The sequence below is a fragment of the Stegostoma tigrinum genome, chromosome 7 (assembly GCF_030684315.1).
Source record: "Stegostoma tigrinum isolate sSteTig4 chromosome 7, sSteTig4.hap1, whole genome shotgun sequence".
In the NCBI taxonomy this organism is placed as follows: Eukaryota; Metazoa; Chordata; class Chondrichthyes; order Orectolobiformes; family Stegostomatidae; genus Stegostoma; species Stegostoma tigrinum.
This window is the reverse complement of record NC_081360.1, coordinates 48509327-48530095: the sequence shown is the minus strand read 5'-3', so window position 1 is coordinate 48530095 and position 20769 is coordinate 48509327. Positions and strand designations below refer to the sequence as shown.

General features: G+C 40.8%; 1 protein-coding gene across 8 annotated transcripts in view; it reads left to right on the top strand.

Annotated features, from left to right (window-relative positions):
- Nucleotides 1-20769, top strand: part of LOC125454110 (mitogen-activated protein kinase kinase kinase 20-like) — a 125138-nt gene that overhangs the window by 85477 nt on the left and 18892 nt on the right. For all 8 annotated transcript variants that reach the window (XM_048534477.2, XM_048534482.2, XM_059647217.1 and 5 more), the window contains one exon: nucleotides 4347-4439. In XM_048534477.2, the coding sequence (XP_048390434.2) occupies nucleotides 4347-4439 (93 nt within the window). The remainder of the gene's footprint in view (nucleotides 1-4346; nucleotides 4440-20769) is intronic.

Sequence of the window (20769 nt, the reverse complement as noted above, 5' to 3'; positions counted from 1 at the left end):
TGTGACGTCAATAGAATGGACAAAACCAATGCATTATTAACATTAATCTCTTCCGAATTATTACTTGATACATTTCTCTGCAAGCTTGCCTTCTGTTTAAATAACCCATTATGCTATGTGTATAACTATGTTACATTTACCACTTTCCCATCTCCCTCTAGAGCTCTATCATCACAAATGTAGGCAGTCTGGATACTTCGCACTCCTCCAAACATGCACTCTTCAGTCTTGGAAAGCATGGCAGTTATTTTGTTTCAGGGCTTTTGATATTGGTTCCGATGTATGCATCATTTCACCGCTAGAGGATCTTCTATCTCTTAGTTATATACTTTTCTGATAACTGAGATAGTTTCCCATGTCATTAGTTAGTGGAGCTTTAATCACGTTAGTGTCCATTCTGGAAAACACCAGCTCTCTTGAAACTAATACTTTCTTCCGTGTATTATCCTAAATTTCTGAATCAGACAATCACTTTGTAATTGAGAGAGGTAGTTTCTCTTTACAATAGACAAGGATGTTTATTCTCCTGACATGCCTCCAATCTGTACACGTTTTTCTATTTCCAGTGAAGTCAAATGTGGCTTATTTCTCTGTTAGTTGTTGTTCAGGTTGGATGTTTTCAGTGCCCCATTGTACTTAAACGTGAAGTAAACATTTTCAGACTCTCAGTCGTGTTACTGAAAGATTGCTATTCACTCATCACCATTTCTCTCCCTGGCACCGATTGTTCTAGTTTAGAAAACAGAGAATTGAACATTTCCACCGGTCCTGTTAAGTTTAGCATCCTTTGTGTTGACATTGTTAAGTAGTTCTCTTGTGCCAAAATCAGTGCTCTCACTGGGTTTGATCACCTGTTTGGGTTACATCATGTGTCTGGAAAACCCAGTGAATTGTTCTACTGATTCAAAAGCAAAATATAGCAGATGCAGGAGCTCTGAAATAAAAAAACAGGAAGTTTTGATGTAACTCAGCAGGTCTAGCAGCATCTGTGGACAGAGAGACAGAATTAATGTTTTGAGTCCGATGTCAATCTTCACTGGAACTTGAGGTTCTGTAGAAGATTCAATTTGACTTGAAATGTTACCTCTGTTTTTCTCTTCACAGTTGATAACAGACCTACTGAAATCCTTCAACACTCCCTGCTTTTATTACTGAAGTCTTCCATTTGTTTTGTCAATGATAGTTTTTGGTCAACTGTTAGTATCTGGTCCACTCACTGTCTACAATCTCCTCCAACTCTTTTAATGAAAGTTGAGGTCAAGATCTGTGCAGGTTCAAAAGTGGACAAATTGTTCATTTGCAGCATTCATGTGGGTCTGTTGGTTAGTCTGCTTCTACCATGTCATCAAATCTTTGTGAACTGGAACTTCTGCTTCTTCAGCCATGGTAACTGGTCTGATAGGACAGCAAAACTCGTTCCTGTATCAAGCACAAAATCAACAGAATGACTATTAACATGGACAAGTTATGTCTCTTCTGACTTGTCTGGATTAACTAGTTTCCCTAGAAATACCTCAGGTACTTTCACCAACAGAGGTACCTTGTCAAAGACAGGTATCTTTCCTAGTAACGGTGGGTGTCCTATTTTGTAGACTTCTCAGGTGTGTGACCGCTTGTACTTGAACTGCTCTATAATTCTCTCATTACTGCAATCTTCCAGAAATTTAGGGAAGTACCTCAGTTTTTATATGTTGAGATTCATTTGCCACAGTTTTGCCTATTTAGTCACAATCTTTTTGCAATGGTACGGTTCGATCAACGCTGTTTACAAAGCTGCCTATTTTTGTGTCATTGACAAATTTGGACATGTGGTTTGCTTTCCCATCATCTCTGTCATTAATACATGTGGTTAATAATAAGGCCAATTACAGATATAGGACATCACTCCCAATTGAAGAACCTTCCCATCATCCCCGTATTCTTGTCTCCTTCTGGTCAGCCAATTTCGAGCCAAGGCGATAGTTTTCTTTCCACTCCATAAGCTTCAACATTAGCTAGGAGTCATTTATAAGAAACCTTATCAAATGCCTTTTGAAAATTCATAGAAATGACACTCGGACATTCTCTAGGTCTGTGCTAGTGACTCTTAAACCCAGTCACTGTGTTGCCATATTATTTCCAGATTTCATGACCAACTAGCATGATGATGGCCCAGGAGAGGAGATTTCAACTCCAGTATTTAAAGAGTTATTCCAAATAATAAGCTTGATGGATATTGGAGTTAGGAGCCATTCAGAAGGAATTGATAGAAAGGATTTCATATGTTCAAAGGCTCCAATCTTGTTTTCAAAATCTCCCTGGAAATGATGTTAAGGTCTATAGGAACTTAAAGGGAGACATCCCATAGGGTGATACTCTTTGCTTAATACAGGATGATGAAACTTGTTAATGATATGAAGATATGTAGTTGGAGGTATCCATGAAGTCAACAGCAAAAGCGAGGTGCAACTCTTGTGCATTATGTGCAGGAAGCACTTTAATGACCCAAGGAAAGGTGAGCACATTGCCACTTTCACACAGATCCACATATCACTCTAACTGTCCCAACCGCCCCTGCTCTCTTCTCAAGCTCACTCCAACACAGCAGTCCTCATACCAATATACTTTGCAGGGGCAACCATCTTTCTCTGTTTTTGCAATTCCTCACATCCCCATCCATTCATCCACCATGACATTCACTTGCCACTTTATGCAAAGTCATGTCTCTCCCTCATAGTCACCGTCAACAAATGCTGTCCCTGCCTCTTCCTTGCCTCATTGCTGAAAAAGAGAGCGCAGAACACTTTTGAGAGGTAAAGCATGAGAATTGGCTAGCCAGCCACTAATCAGCTAACAACTGCAGTGGTGGAAAGATAATAAAGTGTGAAGCTGGATGAACACAGCAGGCCAAGCAGCATCTTAGGAGCACAAAAGCTGACATTTCGGGCCTAGACCCTTGAAAATGCTGGATATCAGCGGAGTCTTGGAAATATTGGTCATCAGAGATAGGGCCTGCCAGCTACTTTGTGACAGAATTAAATATCAGACAGCACCATGGTGTGTAATGTTCACTCAAATTATAAACAGTAAATGAATATAATTGCATAATGATCACTCAAGACATTCTTACCTTGACAGGATTAATTCCAGTCTTTAATCTCCTGCAGGGTCTTCAAGCATTCCACCAGAGATAGTGCAGGGAATCTTGACAGCTCTTCAGAGGAGGTCATTCACTCAGAGGGAACTCCGTCATGGGACTCAAATAGGCCAGGCACAGTACAGTTCCTTACTTTGAGAAACTTTATGTTCCTTTACTTAAACTTACTTTAACTGTTAAGGCAGTTAATTGGGTTTTCATCTTGAGTTGCACATTTCACCAGTGATGAATACAGGAAATAGGAGTAGGAATAAACCATTCGGCCCAAGGGGCCGCTGTCATTGTAGGTCACAGCTGATCTTCTATCTCAATGCCATTTTCCACACTGTCCTCATATTCCCTGATGTTTTTTAATATCTAGAAATCTCTTGATCTCTATCTTGTACGTATACAGTGAAGAAGCACCCACAACCTCCTCAGGTAAGGAATTGCCACAACTCACCACCAAATATACAGAAAATTCCAGCTGTAGTCTCACCAAAAGTATACACAGTCAGCATAACTTTTTAATACTGTGCTCAAACTCTCTTGCAGTAGAAGGTAGCATATCATTTGTGTTCCTAATTGCTTTCTGCAGCTACCTGTGTTATCTTTCAGTGATTTCTAAATATGGACACTCATCCCTTTGGACATCAAAATTTTCCAGTCTCTCACTATTGTCATCAGTATTAAAGTCAAAAACAAAATTTTCATCTCAGTTTTCTGTACAGTTTCAACACTTCGTATGAGTATGCAATGGTAGCCCCTACCAACATATGCTTAGCTGCTACTATTGTCATATTCTGAGTGGGTCTACAGGACTGAATGGTCTAAAGTTTTTAGGAAAGCCATTTGATAATGTAGTGAAAAGGAGTTCTTTCCTTGAAAAGATGTAATTTATTCCATGATAGTAATCAGGTACAAAATAATTTACTAAAATAGATATTGTTACTAAGAACAATTGGGAAACTTTGGGTGGCAGTTCTGTCCCCTTTGAATTCAGAGATGGTCTCCCTTTCCCACTCAGGTCCTTATTGACATCATCAGATTGGGTGGAGCTTATACAATAATGTGTAATTCTTCACAGATTTTGTTTGCTAGTGCTCCTTCTGCACTAATGTACTCTAACTGCTATAGTACGTTAGAGTGCTATAATAGCTACTGTTCTTGTAGAATTAAAAAGACTTTATTTGAGCAGCCAAATATAAATTGTTACACAATTTCTTTAAAGGATGAGGATTCTGAGGAAGAGGATGTCGGAGAAAAAATAGTGAATCTGGATCTGCTTTTCGGTTATCATTTAAAACCGGGCAAAGGATCTCAGGTAAATTGCTTCTGAATATAATTTATGTTGTTTTCCATTACAGTGTATGTTAGTTTTGTATATTTGTTTTTTATTCATTCACAGGATGAGGTAGTCACTGGCCGGGCCAGAATTAATGACCTGTTCCTCATTGCCCAGAGGGCAGCTAAGAGTCAAACACATTGCTGAGAGTCTAGAGTTACATGCAGGCCAAACAGGAAGGGATGGCATTTTCCTTCCCTAAAGAACATTAGTGAACCAGATGGGTATTTTTGAAAATTGACATTGGATTCACGGTCATCATTAGACTCTGAATTCCAGACTGTTCTTTTTGTTGAATTCAAATTTGACCATTTGCTTTGGTTGAATTCGAACCCAGGTCACCAGCAGATTATCCAGGTTCTGGATTAAAAGACCAACGACAATACCACCAAGCCATCCTCTTAAATATGTCAGGTCTAGGAACTTTTGCTGGGGTTTCAACCTTAGTACAGGTTTCCTAAAAGATAGAAAGTATTATTGATTTGAGAAAATACTGCTGAGAATTTATTCCCAGCAAAAGTGTAGTAGTTGCTGGATACCCTGAATAAAACAAATCTTGCCATTACCCTTAGTGATGCATTTGTGTTGCATTGCTAAAACAAATCTATCCAGCAAGCCAACACAATGACTAGACCCCACTTACTCACCATCTGTTGATTTAAAAAATTATTCATACGTGTTTTGTACCTTTGATTTTTGAAACCAGCCTAATATGAGAAGAGAAAAATTTGGTCAGCAGATCCAGATTAAAGAAATTTCTGCTTTTTTTTGGGGATGAATGTCATCTCTGCTTTGATTTCTCCAACATTCACGTTAAATATTTCGCAGCTTAGGCTCAGAACGACACGGGTGAGTACTATAAGGCATAAATCATGTGAAAAGAAACCTGATGCAGAGCCAAGTCTTTAAGCAAATAATGGATTTTTGCAACAACCAATCACTGCTTTGGTAACCAAATACACTTATTGCTGCATGAGGTTGTCCAGTTTGAAACTTCGGGTGGCAATGCATCATTCTTGGCAAAAGGTGGTAACAGGCTTATTGTTAACCAATTTGACCGTTTGCCAAGCCCTCAACAGCTTTAATGCTCTTATTGCATGTATGTTCATACTTTAGAGCAACATTATCTATGAGATGTCATGAATAATTGAAAACATTGCTACACTCTGAACATCTCAGCCTATAATATCTTAAATCCATCCTAGTCTGAAAATAGTCTGATCTTAGAAGCTAAGCAAACTCGTGCCAGGTTTATCTTTGGATAGAAGACCCCCTGGGAATGCCAGGTGCAGTAGGGCTTGGGTTCTTGTGGCGCAGTGTTGGTGTATGTCTGCCTGGACCAGAAAGCCTAGGGTTGAGTTCCATCTGCCCCAGAAGTTTGTTGTAACAGGTTGATTAACTTGTTAATCCATTTAGTGACACTCATTAACCAGTTTTTTTTTTAAAAAAGCAAGAATTCCTCAAGTAATTTATAGAAGATGAACACTTGCTTGGTGACATACAGTAATATACTGATACCCAGGTTGCTCACATATTTGACATGGTGTGTGTGCTTCTTCATTTTGCAACTGTTTGTGACTGCCTTTCAGTGTATCTAACAAGATGGAGCACCTCAAAATCAGAGTTACACTTGGAGAAAGATGCTTTTGTTTAAGTGTGGGTTGGGAAAGCACATATGCCCAAGTAGGACTGATGCTACCTTTGAACTTGTCCATGCAAGTAACAACCAGGCTGTGCAATCAGTGTCAATTGCAGATGAACCATAAACCAATTATTCCTCTAGAATTCTTTCTTGATCTTTCTTTCTTTGCTGTTCTTGAGAGGGTGCAGAGGAGTTTACCAGAATAGTTCCAAGGCTGAGTGGTTGTAACTTCAAAGTTACGTCAGATAAACTGGTTTGTTTTCCTTGGAATATAAAACATGACAAGTTTAAATAACATAGTCAAAAAATAGTTGTACTCATTAGCAGATGATACGAGAACTAGGAAACACAGATTTAAGGTTTTGGACTCAATTGTGAATTAGATTTTATTGTCATGTGTACTCAAGTAAAGGGACATAGAAATATAGTGAAAAGCATGCTAAGGTGCCATTTCTGGTGCTGTCTTAAATGCGAAAGTATCCAGATACAAAATCCTAAATATAAAGAAGAAAAATAAAGAAATAAGTTACAAGTTCAATATTACAGCCCTTCTTAAGTGGGTCTGGATTCGGGCCCCTCCACCCCGCCACACAGACCAACATTGGCAGTCCCTTCGCCTTGCCGCTCATTGCCACCTTGCCCCAACAGATGCCACCGTCACCATGAGTCCATGCTGGGCCAATCATAGCAATGCAGCTGCCATTGAAGCTGCTGAGCCCTGCACCAGGCACTGGGACCAAACCTGCCTCCTCCTCCATCACCAGGATCACATTATCGACTCCTTCCTCCTCCACCACCATCAGGAGCATAAACACGCTTCAAAAGGAAATTGGATGGATATTTGGGGGAAATAAACTTGTTGGGCCACAGAGATAGATTGGGGGAATGGGATTAATTGGACTGTTCGACAAAGTGCTGGCGTAAGCAAAATGGGCCAAATGCCTGCCTTCTCTACTGTAATGAGTTTGTGACTGCGTGTGAGTTCAATTTCAAAAGAAATAGCCATTCTAACAGCAGGGCCTGTTGTAAATCAGTCTGAAAGCTCCCTGAATGGTGGTGACAAGAAGGAAAAAGAAATGTAAGATTAAACTTTTTAAAAAAGTGAAAATAAACTGGCAGACTTACTGACGAAGAAAGAAATAGAACAGCAATGGGTAACATTGGAAATAATAATCAGCAGAGCATAGGACAAATATATTCCACTCATAAACAAAACTCATAAACATAGCCGGCCAGAATACACTTTTGATGTATGAGGGAAAAGACATGCATCAGGTACAGCTTTTGTCATAACAAAGGAGAGGTTGACAAAAAGGAATTCAAAATGGTTACAAATAAGTCAAAAACTCAATTAAAAAGTCAAAAAGAATCTGTAAAACTAATTTAACAAGGAGTTTAAAAAGACATATTAAGCTATTCTATCGACACATAAATAACAAAAGTCAAAGTAGATAGAACAGTGCAAAGATTGATGATTTCATGATAATTACTGAGAAATGACAGATCTCATAACATGGGAAGAAATATCAGAAAAACTATTACACAGATTAAAATAAATTCTTAATGGAAAGGACTGTCAGCAGACTGCTGACATGGATCTCATGTTTAAAAAGGGGATAGAACAAGGCAACTGTAGGCCAATTGACTTAAAATTGGTGGGAAGAAAAAATAATGGGATTTTTACTTAGAAATGCAATAGAGTAACATTGAGAAACAAAAAGAAAATCAGAGTAGTCAGAATGGTATTTTATAAAGGGAGATCAGTTTGATCATCCTTATTAAATTTTCTGTAGAGTATTGGAAAATGTTGATTAACCTAATGCAATGGACCTAATACATTTAGATTTCTAAATGTCCTCCAGTAGAGTGTGCAGAGTAGACTGAATATTAAGGTCAGATTAAATGGAGCAAAGGGACAAATAGCAGTACTGGACAGTGTTGTGTTATATTCCATAGACAGTTTATTTTTAAGAGGCACAGAAGGCTGAATCGGAGTAGATGAGATCAATGTTTTTGATGTAGTCTGTTTGGATTTTAGCAAGATTTTTGATAAGAACCCACATGGAAGTGTCAAAGCAAAGGTAAGAGCCCGGATCCACAGAAATTTGGTAAAGTGGGTCCACAGTTGCTTGCGTGGCAGAACACAGAGGATGATGATTGAAGGGTATTGTTCCAACTAAAAGTCTGTGTCCAGTGGGGCCCCACAGATATCAGCATTGGAGCCCTTGCTGCTTGTGGTTTATATAAATGAATTAGATTTGTGGGTCGGAAGGTTGATCAGTAAGTTCACAGATGGTACAAAAATTGGTGGGTGGTAAATAGTGAGGAGCATCGCCTTAGATTACAGGAGATATAGAAGGGATGATCAGTGGTAAATGGAGTTCAGTCTGAATAAATATGAGGTGATGCATTTGGGCAGGACAAACAAGGCAAGGAAATAGATGATGAAAAGTAGGACCTTGGGAAACCAAGGATTGAAAAGAACTTGATTTACATGTCCTCTGGTCCCTTAAGGTACCAAGACAGATAGACAAAGTCATTGAGAAGGCACATGGTTCATTGGCTTTTATTAACTGAGGCATAGAGTTTAAGAACTGGGAGGTTATACTGAAACTGTACGTAATATCAATTAGGCCACAGTTAGAGCATTGTAAGCATGTTCTGGGGTCCATGTTATAGGAGCGACATAACAGAACTTACAGAGGGTGTACACATTACCACAATATTACCTGGGCTGGAGAGTTTCAATTATGAAGACAAACTGGATAAACTAGTGTTGTTTTTATTAGGAAGGAGGAGATTGAGAGGGGACCTGATAGTGATGAATAAAATTATGAGGGTAGATAGAAAAATACATTTCCCCCTGATGGAAGGATCAATGACTATGGGACATAGATTTAAGATGAGGAGCAGAAGGGTCAGAGGAGATGTGAGGAAAATCTTTTCCACCCATTGGCTGGTGGGAATGTGGAAGTCACTAGCTATAAGGATGGTAGAAGAGAAACCCTAATAACATTTAAGAAGTATTTAGATGTACACTTATGATGCCAAGGCATGCAAGGCTACAGGCTAAGTGCTGGAAAGTGGAATTAGAATAGTTAGATACCTGTTTTTGATCTGCGCAGACATGATGGGCAAAAGGGCCTTTTTCTATGCTGAAGATCTCTGTGACCCTATAATCTTACCAGAAATTGGCAAATTATTATTTTCATTGAGTTTCGTGGAGGGCTTCTCTCAATGAGGCATTGTGAGTTTTCTTGAGCTATTGTTCCAAATTTGCTTCGTTAACTAGGTACCATGTCTCAATGATGCCCATTCATCCAGTGCTAACCAGATGCTCCTATTCACCGTAGGCATAAATATTCAGCTCTTTTAGGACGGTGACAGCGAGCACGAAGGGGCATAGCTTTAAATTGAGGGGTGAAAGATATAGGACGGATGTCAGATGTAGTTTCTTTACTCAGAGTAGTAAGGGTATGGAACGCTTTGCCTGCATCGGTAGTAGATTCGTCAACTTTAAGTACATTTAAGTCATCATTGGACAAGCATATGGTCGTACATGGAATAGTGTAGGTTAGATGGGCTTCAGATCGGTATGACAGGTCGGCACAACATCGAGGGCTGAAGGGCCTGTACTGTGCTGTAATGTTCTATGTTCTAGGAACACAGGATTATTGGCATCAATGCCATCTTTAGAAGGCCATTTTGCATCCAGTCAAGTGATGGCAACCCAGAGGTGTCCTGCACAGTCTGTGAAATTTGACATTACAGAAAAAAGGAATCTGGTGTATCACTTTGCAACAGGGAGCTGGATGTCCTTATGGACAGCGTGGTACAGAGGAAGATCATCCTGTACCCCAGGATTGGCAGATGAGACAATGATGCTACACCCTGCTACCTGGTCTGGGTTTGAAGTCTGGTTCACAGTAGCCATAAGCATCTGGAGGAGTGCCTAGCAATGCTGCAGGGATGTCAATGACCTCCACTCCCCAGATAAGAGCCACTGTCTTCTCATCGCCACCTCACACACACTGCATCACTCTTACTGCATCCACCACCAGCTCATGTACTCCCACTCATACTGGTGCTTCCCACATCTATCCTCACTCACTCTCACCTATTCTGCCCCACCCCCAGACAACCAACGGCCTCCGCATCCCCAACTCACTCACTTGGGACACCACCTTTCCAGCATTTGCACAATTACCAAGCGTTTTCATCTTACTCAATCCCTCCATTTGTTTCATTCCAGGAGAAACCAGCACACAGCAGTGCAGAAAGAACCAAGACAGATGGTGGCATACTCCTCGACCCCCCTCATGAGGAGAGGAACTTATTACGACCAGCCTGAGTGGCTGACTGACTGTTACCTACCCCTAGACTGATATTGGAGAAAGCCCTTGAATCACTGTATTGAGGCATCCCGATTGACAGCAAACCCCTGGCCTTGACTGAGGGCTACTCCCCTTCGACTCTGAGACATGGCTATTTGTTGGAAGCACATGCAATGTGTTTATTCTGTTAGCTGATGGCACATGCTGTAGGTAGGACATTGAGTTAGGACAGTGTCATGCATCAAACTGTCTGTTCTCTTGCTGAAAACCATGCCAATCTGCCGGCCATTCTGTCTGCACTGAACAGCAAGGCAGTTGAGAAGTACTGTGGGCCTTTAAACTTTGGCTGAGGGGGAAAAGTGCAAAAAAGCAATGGAAGGCAGGATCCTGTGAGTATTCAGATAGGTGTAATGTGAGTGGATGCTAAAGGAACAAGCAAGCAACCCAGAGTTGCTTACTGGTCCAGTCCACAAGCTTGGTGCTTGTCCCTGCATGCAAAATGTCCTTGCAGCAACATTACGGTTACAGTAAACAGCAAAAGCATGTTTGAAGTGGGTTGGAAATGGGCCATGATGAGACAGTGAGCATATAAAGTGCATTCAGCTGCTGCTCTGGAGTCTGCACCGAGATGTTGGTGCCAGCTCCAAGATAGAAGTTTGGAGAAGTAAGTGGCAAGCTGAGATCGCCAGGTACCATTCAGATTTTCATGCTGGGAATTCTCATCATTTAGTTTCTTTTCGGAGGGTAAGAGAAAGGGAGCCTGCATATTAAAGAGGTGACAGTCGGTAGTAGTGAGGATAATGAAGTGCATTAAACCCTGTTAATAGGGATCTCATTGCTCACTGGCGAGCATTTCATTTTGACATCCAGGACTTGAATGAAAAAGACAACATTTTTAGTCTCAATATTGCAAATGGCTTCACTTGACAGCTCATCTGATTTCCTCCAATTTCTTGCTATAGCTGACATCACTGGGCTTGGAATGATTACACTCAACCTGTCAGTAGGTGTTTAAAGACATGTTCATGTTATCATCACTGTGTGCAACCTGAAGGTATAAATGTTGCAGATTCCATTGTGCCTAGGATCACTTGCAGCAAGACATGCTACTGGAAGCATTCTGTTCTTTATAACCTCATAGCTTAAATTTATCTGAGAGACGTAAGTGCCTGGGAATGTAATATATGTATAGCAAACTTTGTTTTAACTGGCACCTTATCAAAAGGAGCTCTTAATAAGTCAGCAAAACTTATACACCTCAAATATCGCGATCTACCTCGATATTTTGAGTTGATTTATTATTGTCACATTAATCTAAGTACAGTGAAAAGTTCTGTTTTGTGTGCAGTACAGGCACATCATGCCATACGAAGATCATAGGGTGATGGAGCAGAGTGAGGAATGCAAGGTTATGTCGGCAAAGAATGTGCTCAAAAAGCAGGATCAATATTATAGGTGTATTTGTGCTATAAATTGTAAATGGACCGAAAATGGCGCTGTGTGTGGCGACATTGAAAACATCTCACTGTACTCCTGCATGTTGTTCTTGCATAAACGTGACAATAAAGTCTAAAACTAAAGAAAGTATAGCAGTGACGTGCACACCCCCGTGAATTACGTTTTTATTACTTACTCTGTGTTTTTACATTGATTTTAGGAGTTGTGTTGATGTTTTTATAGAGAATTTTTGAAGGATATTGATGCCTTGAATCTTCGCATAGTCAGGGTACCCTGTGGTTATGTGTACCTATCGATCATCCAGAATATTTGATGAACCAGCACGCTCATGGTCCCGCAGGTGCCAATTAATAAAAGTTTGCTGTATATATCACTAGTTGTGATAAATATCTGTTGCTTTCCTCAATACCTCCCTCACGTAATAAGAAGGCCTCAAGAGTTTTAGTAATAAGGAGAGATTGGATAAACTTGGGTTGTTTTCTTTGGAGCAGAGACTGAGGAGGGACCTGATTGAGATGTGTAAAATTATAGGGGCAAATGTAGGGTAGATGGGGGAGAAAAGGTAAGGGGCAAGAGGTTTAGAGGGGATGTAAACATTTTTCACTCAGTGGGTGATGGGAATCTGGAACTCAGTATGTGTGAGAGTGTTCATGGCAGAAACAGTCATAACATTTAAGAAGTGTTTAGCTGTGCACTTGTGATGCCAAGGCATAGAAGACAATGGGCCAAATGCTGAAAAATGAAAAGTTAAGTAGTTATTTTCTGACTGGCAAAGATTTGATGAGCCAAGATGCCTTTTTCTGTGCTGTAGACCTCTATGATTCCATGACCATGACATCCATACCCAGTTTTCTACCTTACAAAGGATAGTATAAGCGCTGCCACATCAGCTAAAAAAACCTGCTGGAGACAAAACATACATCCATTAACGGCAGAGGTTCACCTGCACATCTGCCAATGTGGTATACTGTATCCATTGTACCTGGTGTGGCTTCCTCTACATTGGGGAAACCAAGCGGAGGCTTGGGGACCGCTTTGCAGAACCCCTCCGCTCGGTTCGCAATAAACAACTGCACCTCCCAGTCGCAAAACATTTCAACTCCCCCTCCCGTTCTTTAGATGACCTGTCCATCATGGGCCTCCTACAGTGCCACAATGATGCCACCCGAAGGTTGCAGGAACAGCAACTCCTATTCCGCTTGGGAACCCTGCAGCCCAATGGTATCAATGTGGACTTCACCAGCTTCAAAATCTCCCCTTCCCCCACCGCATCCCAAAACCAGCCCAGTTTGTCCCCTCCCCCCACTGCACCTCACAACCAGCCCAGCTCTTCCCCTCCACCCACAGCATCCCAAAACCAGTCCAACCTGTCTCTGCCTCCCTAACCTGTTTTTCCTCTCACCCATCCCTTCCTCCCACCCCAAGCTGCACCTCCATCTCCTACCTACTAATCTCATCCCACCTCCTTGACCTGGCCGTCTTCCCTGGACTGATTATCCCCTCCCTACCTCCCCACCTACACTCTCCTCTCCACCTATCTTCTTTTCTCTCCATCTTCAGTCTGCCTCCCCCTCTCTCCCTATTTATTCCAGAACCCTCACCCCATCCCCCTCTCTGATGAAGGAATCTAGGCCCGAAACGTTCACTTTTGTGCTCCTGAAATGCTGCTTGGCCTGCTGTGTTCATCCAGCTTCGCACTTTATTATCATACATCTATTAACAACCTGGTTACTAACAGAAAGCATAGATTAGGAATTGAAGTCAGATATTCAGGCCTTTAAAAGATGCAATGATGTGAGCAATTTAGGTTCAAGAATTGGAGCTGTAATTTCAAAACATATGGCAACATCAAACTGGGTGGTGGTAATGTAGACGTGGCTGCAACAAAATATAGAAGGATGTTAATAATCTTGGAGAACAGACGTGTAATTGGCAAATTAACATACAGTATGGATAAATGGAAAGTGGTATATTTTGGTAAGAAGAATACAGAGGCCACATAATCATTTTAATGTGACTGTATAGATAGGGAAAGGAACCAGAGTACAGATGCACAATTCACTTAATGCAGTGGTGCGGATTAATCAGACCATAAAAGAAACAAAGCACTGGGGTTCATTTCCAGAGGTATAGTGCCAGGAAGTTTGATTAAATTTGAATATAGCCTCGGTTAACCCAGATGTGGAATACTGCAAACACTTCTTATCTCCACTTTATCGACGGAATATAGAAACATTGGAGATGGTATAGACAAAAATTACTAGTTTGATTGTAGAACTGATCTGTTGTTACTGAATAACCATGGGTATTTAAGTCTTTGTGTCTAGAAAAGAGAGGTTGAGAGAGTGACCTGGTAAAGATCTTAAAGATCATGAGGAGAATTCATAATTGGGTGCACAGAAGACATTTCTGCTTTCACTAATATCTAAATAAGGAGTCATAACTACAAGTGGATCATTAATAAATCCAAGAGGGATAAACCCAGAGGAATGCTAGAATGTGGAAGTCTACCAACAAGGTGAAAAAGGGTCTAGACCTGAAGCGCAGCCTTCCTGCTCCTCTGATGCTGCTTGGCTTGCCATGTTCATCCAGCTTCACACCGTGTTATCTCAGATTCTCCAGAACCAGCAGTTCCTACTATTTCTACCACAGGAGGGAGGGTTTTGGATTCTTGGATAATTGGGGCACTTTCTGGGGTAGGTGGGACCTCTACAAGCAAGATGGTCTTCACCTGAACCAGAGGGGTACCGATATCCTGGAGGGGAAATTTGCTAAGGCTATTCGGGTGGGTTTAAACTAATTCAGCAGGGGGATGGGAACCAAAATTGTTGTTCGAGTATAGAAAAGGTTGAGAGTAGGGAGGTCTGAAATAAAGTTTCAGGGAAGCAAGATGGCACCGGCAAGCAAGAAGTTGGTTTGAAGTGTGTCTACTTCAATGCCAGGAGCGTCCAGAATAAGGTGGGTGAACTTGCAGCATGGGTTAGTACCTGGGACTTCGATGTTGTGGCCATTTCGGAGACATGGATAGAGCAGGGATGGGAATGGTTGTTGCAGGTTCCAGGATTTAGATGTTTCAGTAAGAACAGAGAAGATGGTAAAAGGGGTGGAGGTGTGGCATTGTTGGTCAAGAACAGTATTACAGTTGCAGAAAGGATGTTTGGAGACTCGTCAACTGAGGTAGTATGGGCTGAGGTTAGAAACAGGAAAGGAGAGGTCACACTGTTGGGAGTTTTCTATAGGCCTCCGAACAGCTCCAGAGATGTAGAGGAAAGGAGCAAAGATGATTCTCAATAGAAGTGAGAGAGACAGGGTAGTTGTCATGGGGGACTTCAACTTTCCAAATATTGACTGGGAACACTATAGTTCGAGTACTATCGATGGGTCAGTTTTTGTCCAGTGTGTGCAGGAGGGCTTCCTGACACAGTATGTAGATAGGCCAACAAGGGGCGAAGCCACATTAGATTTGGTACTGGGTAATCAGCCTGGCCAGGTGTTAGATTTGGAATTAGGTGAGCACTTTGGTGATAGTGATCACAATTCTGTTATGCTTACCTTAGTGATGGAAAGGGATAGGTGTATACCACTGGGCAAGAGTTATAGCTGGGGGAAAGGCAATTACGATGAGATTAGGCAAGATTTAGGGACCATAGGATGGGGAGGGAAACTGCAGGGGATGGGCACATTAGAAATGTGGAGCTTATTCAAGGAAAAGCTCCTGTGTGTCCTAGATAAGTATGTACCTGTCAGGCAGGGAGGAAGCTGTAGAGTGCAGGAGCCGTGGTTTACGAAGGAAGTGGAATCTCTGGTCAAGAGGAAGAAGAAGGCTTATGTTAGGATGAGATGTGAAGGCTCAGTTAGGGCACTTGAGGGCTACGAGCAGGCCAGGAAAGACCTAAAGAGAGAGCTCAGAAGACCCAGGAGGAGACATGAGAAGTTGTTGGCGGATAGGATCAGGATAAACCCTAAGGCTTTCTACAGGTATTTAAGGAATAAAAGAATGACGAAAGTAAGATTAGGCCCAATCAAGGATAGTAGTGGTAAGTTGTGTGTGGAGTCAGATGAGATAGGGGAAGCGCTAAATGAATATTTTTCAACAGTATTCACTCTAGAAAACGACATTGTTGTCGAGGAGAATACTGAGATACAGGCTGCTAGACTAGGTGGGATTGAGGTTCACAAGGAAGAGGTATTAGAAATCCTTCAGAGGGTGAAGTTAGATAAGTCCCCTGGGCCGGATGGGATTTATCCTCAGATCCTCTGGGAAGCCAGGGAGGAGATTGCCGAGCCTTTGGCATTGATCTTTAACTCGTCATTGTCTACAGGAATAGTGCCAGATGACTGGAGGGTAGCAAATGTGGTTCCCCTGTTCAAGAAGGGGAGTAGAGACAACCCTGGTATTTATAGACCAGTGAACCTTACCTCAGTTGTTGGTAAAGTGTTGGAAAAGGTTATAAGGGATAGGATTTATAATCATCTAGAAAAGAATAAATTGATTAGGGATAGTCAACACGGTTTTGTGAAGGGAAGGTCGTGCCTCACAAACCTTATTGAGTTCTTTCAGAAGGTGACCAAACAGGTAGATGACAGTAAACCAGTTGATGTGGTGTATATGGATTTCAGCAAGGCGTTCGATAAGGTTCCCCACAATAGGCTATTGTACAAAATGTGGAGGAATGGAATTGTGGGAGATATAGCAGTTTGGATCAGAAATTGGCTTGCTGAAAGAAGACAGAGGGTGGTAGTTGATGGGAAATGTTCATCCTGGAGACCAGTTACTAGTGGTGTACCGCAAGGGTCGGTGTTGGGTCCACTGCTGTTTGTCATTTTTATAAATGACCTGGATGAGGGCGTAGAAGGATGGGTTAGTAAATTTGCAGACGACACTAAGGTCGGTGGAGTTGTGGATAGTGACGAAGGATGCTGTAGGTTGCAGAGAGACATAGATAAGCTGCAGAGCTGGGCTGAGAGGTGGCAAATGGAGTTTAATGCAGACAAGTGTGAGGTGATGCACTTTGGTAGGAGTAACCAGAAGGTAAAGTACAGGGCTAATGGTAAGATTCTTAGTAGTGTAGATGAGCAGAGAGATCTCGGTGTCCATGTACACAGATCCTTGAAAGTCGCCACCCAGGTTGACAGGGTTGCTAAGAAGGCATACAGTGTTTTAGCTTTTATTAATAGAGGGATCGAGTTCTGGAACCAAGAGGTTATGGTGAAGCTGTACAAAACTCTGGTGCGGCCGCACTTGGAGTATTGCGTACAGTTCTGGTCACCGCATTATAAAGAGGATGTGGAAGCTTTGGAAAGGGTGCAGAGCAGATTTACTGGGATGTTGCCTGGTATGGAGGGAAGGTCTTATGAGGAAAGGCTGAGGGACTTGAGGCTGTTTTCATTAGAGAGAAGAAGGTTGAGAGGTGACTTAATTGAAACATATAAAATAATCAGAGGGTTAGATAGGGTGGATAGGGAGAGCCTTTTTCCTCGGATGGTGACGGCGAGCACGAGGGGGCATAGCTTTAAATTGAGGGGTGAAAGTTATAGGACAGATATCAGAGGTAGTTTCTTTACTCAGAGAGTAGTAAGGGAATGGAACGCTTTGCCTGCAACGGTAGTAGATTCGCCAACTTTAGGTACATTTAAGTTGTCATTGGATAAGCATATGGACGTACATGGAATAGTGTAGGTTAGGTGGGCTTCAGATCGGTATGACAGGTCGGCACAACATTGAGGGCCAAAGGGCCTGTACTGTGCTGTTATGTTCTATGTTCTAAGATCTGGTTGGGTTGCAGCTAGAGGGAGAAATTATTTTAAAAATTTGTAGTAATTGGGTTAAGTAGCAGAAGGTTGATATTACGCAGAAAACAATAGTATACATAATCAGATTATGTAGCCCATTTTAATGCTGTAAATTTTATATCTATAATTGTATCCAAAGAAAACCAAGAAGATCAGAAACACAAGTTATCAATCAATTGCAAAATCAAAACAGCAACTTGCCAACAACGTAGCCTTCCTGCTTCCCCATCATTGTCAAAAGCCAAGCAATGCATCATTGATGTATTACGAGTGTTCTGCTTCAGCATTTTCCCTTTCCCAAATTCACACTTCCAAGCAGAAAATCTTATCTAAAGTATCAGGCTAAGGAGCAGTCTCAATAGTGTTACCGTTTGGTATTTGAAGTTGGTGGTCTGCAGTCTGGTGAAGAAGTTCACTGGTTTAATAGAAAAGATTGTAAATTGTATAGTTGCATAGGTTTGATATTTTATACAGTTTAATTGAGGACATTCCATGATCTTTATTTCAGTAAAGATGGCTGTATGATCTGTAGTTTGGTGAAGTACGCTGCTGTTTCCGTGGTTTGGTGGGGGCTGTTAAGTCTGTTGTTTGGCAGCAAGTGTTAGTTCTGTGGTTTGGAGGAAATTGTTTTGTGTTTTGGAAGAGGTTATCACGCGCTTTGCGGTCTGGTAGTGGTTGTTACTTTTGTGGTTTGGTGAATGTTTTATGGTCTGTGGTTTGGTAGAGGTGTGGTGGATGTTTCATATGTGTTGTAGGATGTATTTCGTGTTTCACAAAGATAATATGCAGGAGATTTGTTGCCCTGTGTTTTAGGTCTCTCTTACCCAACTTGATAGGATACAAAGGAGATGTGGTTACAATGAAGAACTCAAACTTTCAATGTATCCCCAATTTTATAAATATTGATTTATAAATATTCTTTTACTGGTATTGTGTACATTATGCATGTTGAAATGAAGCTAGTTAGCACTGGGCAATTAAGTATTTCTTATACCTTATTATACTCAATGATTGAAATATATTATAAGTGTGATATGGTATAGAGTTTTCTCTACATTTTCCAAGAGTATTCCAAACCCATATCCTTCATCAAGAATGCCTTTAGTTTTTTTTAATACCTTGTGGTTTATTTGATAGGCATTGTTTAATTTGTGACTGTTTTGATATATATCTTGTTTCATCAACTGCTGGGAACTCCTGAAAATTCGAACTGCTCTTGAAATTCTTGTTCACTGTCAGAGAAAATGTATTACAAATTATAAGACAATGAATTATTATGAAATTGTTGATTTGTTTAACAGCTGATCTTTCATAACTTTTTAAGGTCAATAACTTTATATTCTGTAGAGATGATTATTTATGTATGAATTTCTGAGATAATAGGCACTGCTCAATTCTAAAACTGTTCAGTGCATTTTCAATAAATAATTCCATTTTCTGCCGCCTTCTGTTAAGCTTGCATTGCTGTTTCTAATACAACAGAAAGCAGCATTAAAAGCTAATGGTGATATGCCATCCTTTTGGCTATACTTGTTATGATATTTTTTCAATAGCTTTGTAAATGTTAGTTTAAATTTTAAAAACATAATTTTCAATGTATTTGTATGCTCCAGTATACAGTGAAACACCAAATTGCTTCCTCAAGTTGCATTTTATTTTCATGCTTTTAGCTGTAAATGACTCATTTTGAGTCCTTTAAGGATCCTATATCACATAGGCAGGCCCCATTTAAAACTGCTGCGCTGAGGCTGGTTGAATATAATCAAAAATGCCCCATTTAGTCAGAAGTCATTTTCTTTTCAAAAGGCAAATGTTATTTAATCTTTCAGCTGTTCATTGTGCCATCATAAATACTTTCTTTTTGCTGCAGTTGTGGGGCTGAAATGAGCCCACTAATTGCCTCCTATTTCCAATGACATGTGGTGGTTTAGTGGGAAGAGAACGCAGCAGGGAGGAGGAAATAGGAGGCTGAGAAAATGAGAGCTAATTATTTTCACTTGCTCATGTCAGGTTGGTGTCAGGCTTGTTTTTACAAACTAGAAGGTTTAGCACTAAATAAAACAAACTGGCGTCATGTTTTTATATACTGGCAATGTCATGAAAGCAGCTGCACGGCAAATAATGCCTGCAATTGCATGGACACCATCTGACTTCCACTGTGTGTCTGTGCTAATGAGTATATCACAGTGGTGCCAAGTGAAAGGTGCTGAATTATGTATGATTCTTCATTAGTGCAGTAATAGTTCTGTACATCATTATGGGACATTGTTTCTCCTGAGGCGATTTAAAACAAAATCCTCTGTTCAAGACCCAGTAGTAACCCCTACATGCTAGTGAGGTCCACTTGTGTAGTTCTATGTGAGCAGCTTCCTGTAGATTCTTTTTTTTGTTTACAATTGTCCCAAGGGATGTTGGAACGGTAGGCAATGACATTGTAAACAGAATGGAGTAACACAGATTAACAGATACTTATCTGATCTCAGGCCTCATTTCCACTTAAAACCAACCACAATGACATTTGCTGATCTGTAGACCAAGATAATGATGCAAAGTAAAAATGTTGCTAGGCTTGGATGTTCGTCAGATACTGTCAGTTAATGTTGGCACTTTCTAAAGTTTCATTTCAGAACTTCCAGAGAACCTTTAGCTTTCTAAGTGAGAATCTTTAAAAATGAAGTTTGATTATTAATTGCGATCCCTTTCAAGCATGACTAGATTTACATAAATACACAAACATTTGCTTCATTAAAATTGTCACGTTATATTTCTATGTAATTTTTTTTCTTGTGCAGTAATCTTTGGACATAAGAAATTGATCTGAGTAAATTGATATCTCGCAGTAAAGTGGAGAGGTCTTAAATCCCTTAGATTACCTTGTGAATCTCTTCTCCCTATCTCATGCATTGTTTCCTAATTACGATGTGAGAAAGAGATACCTGTTCCAAGGCTTCTGCTTTGTGGATGATTGCCATGTAGCAAATATGAATGGCTATGGATCATCTTTGGGGCGGCACGGTGGCTCAGTGGTTAGCACTGCAGCCTCACAGCACCAGGGACCCGGGTTCAATTCCAGTCTCAGGCA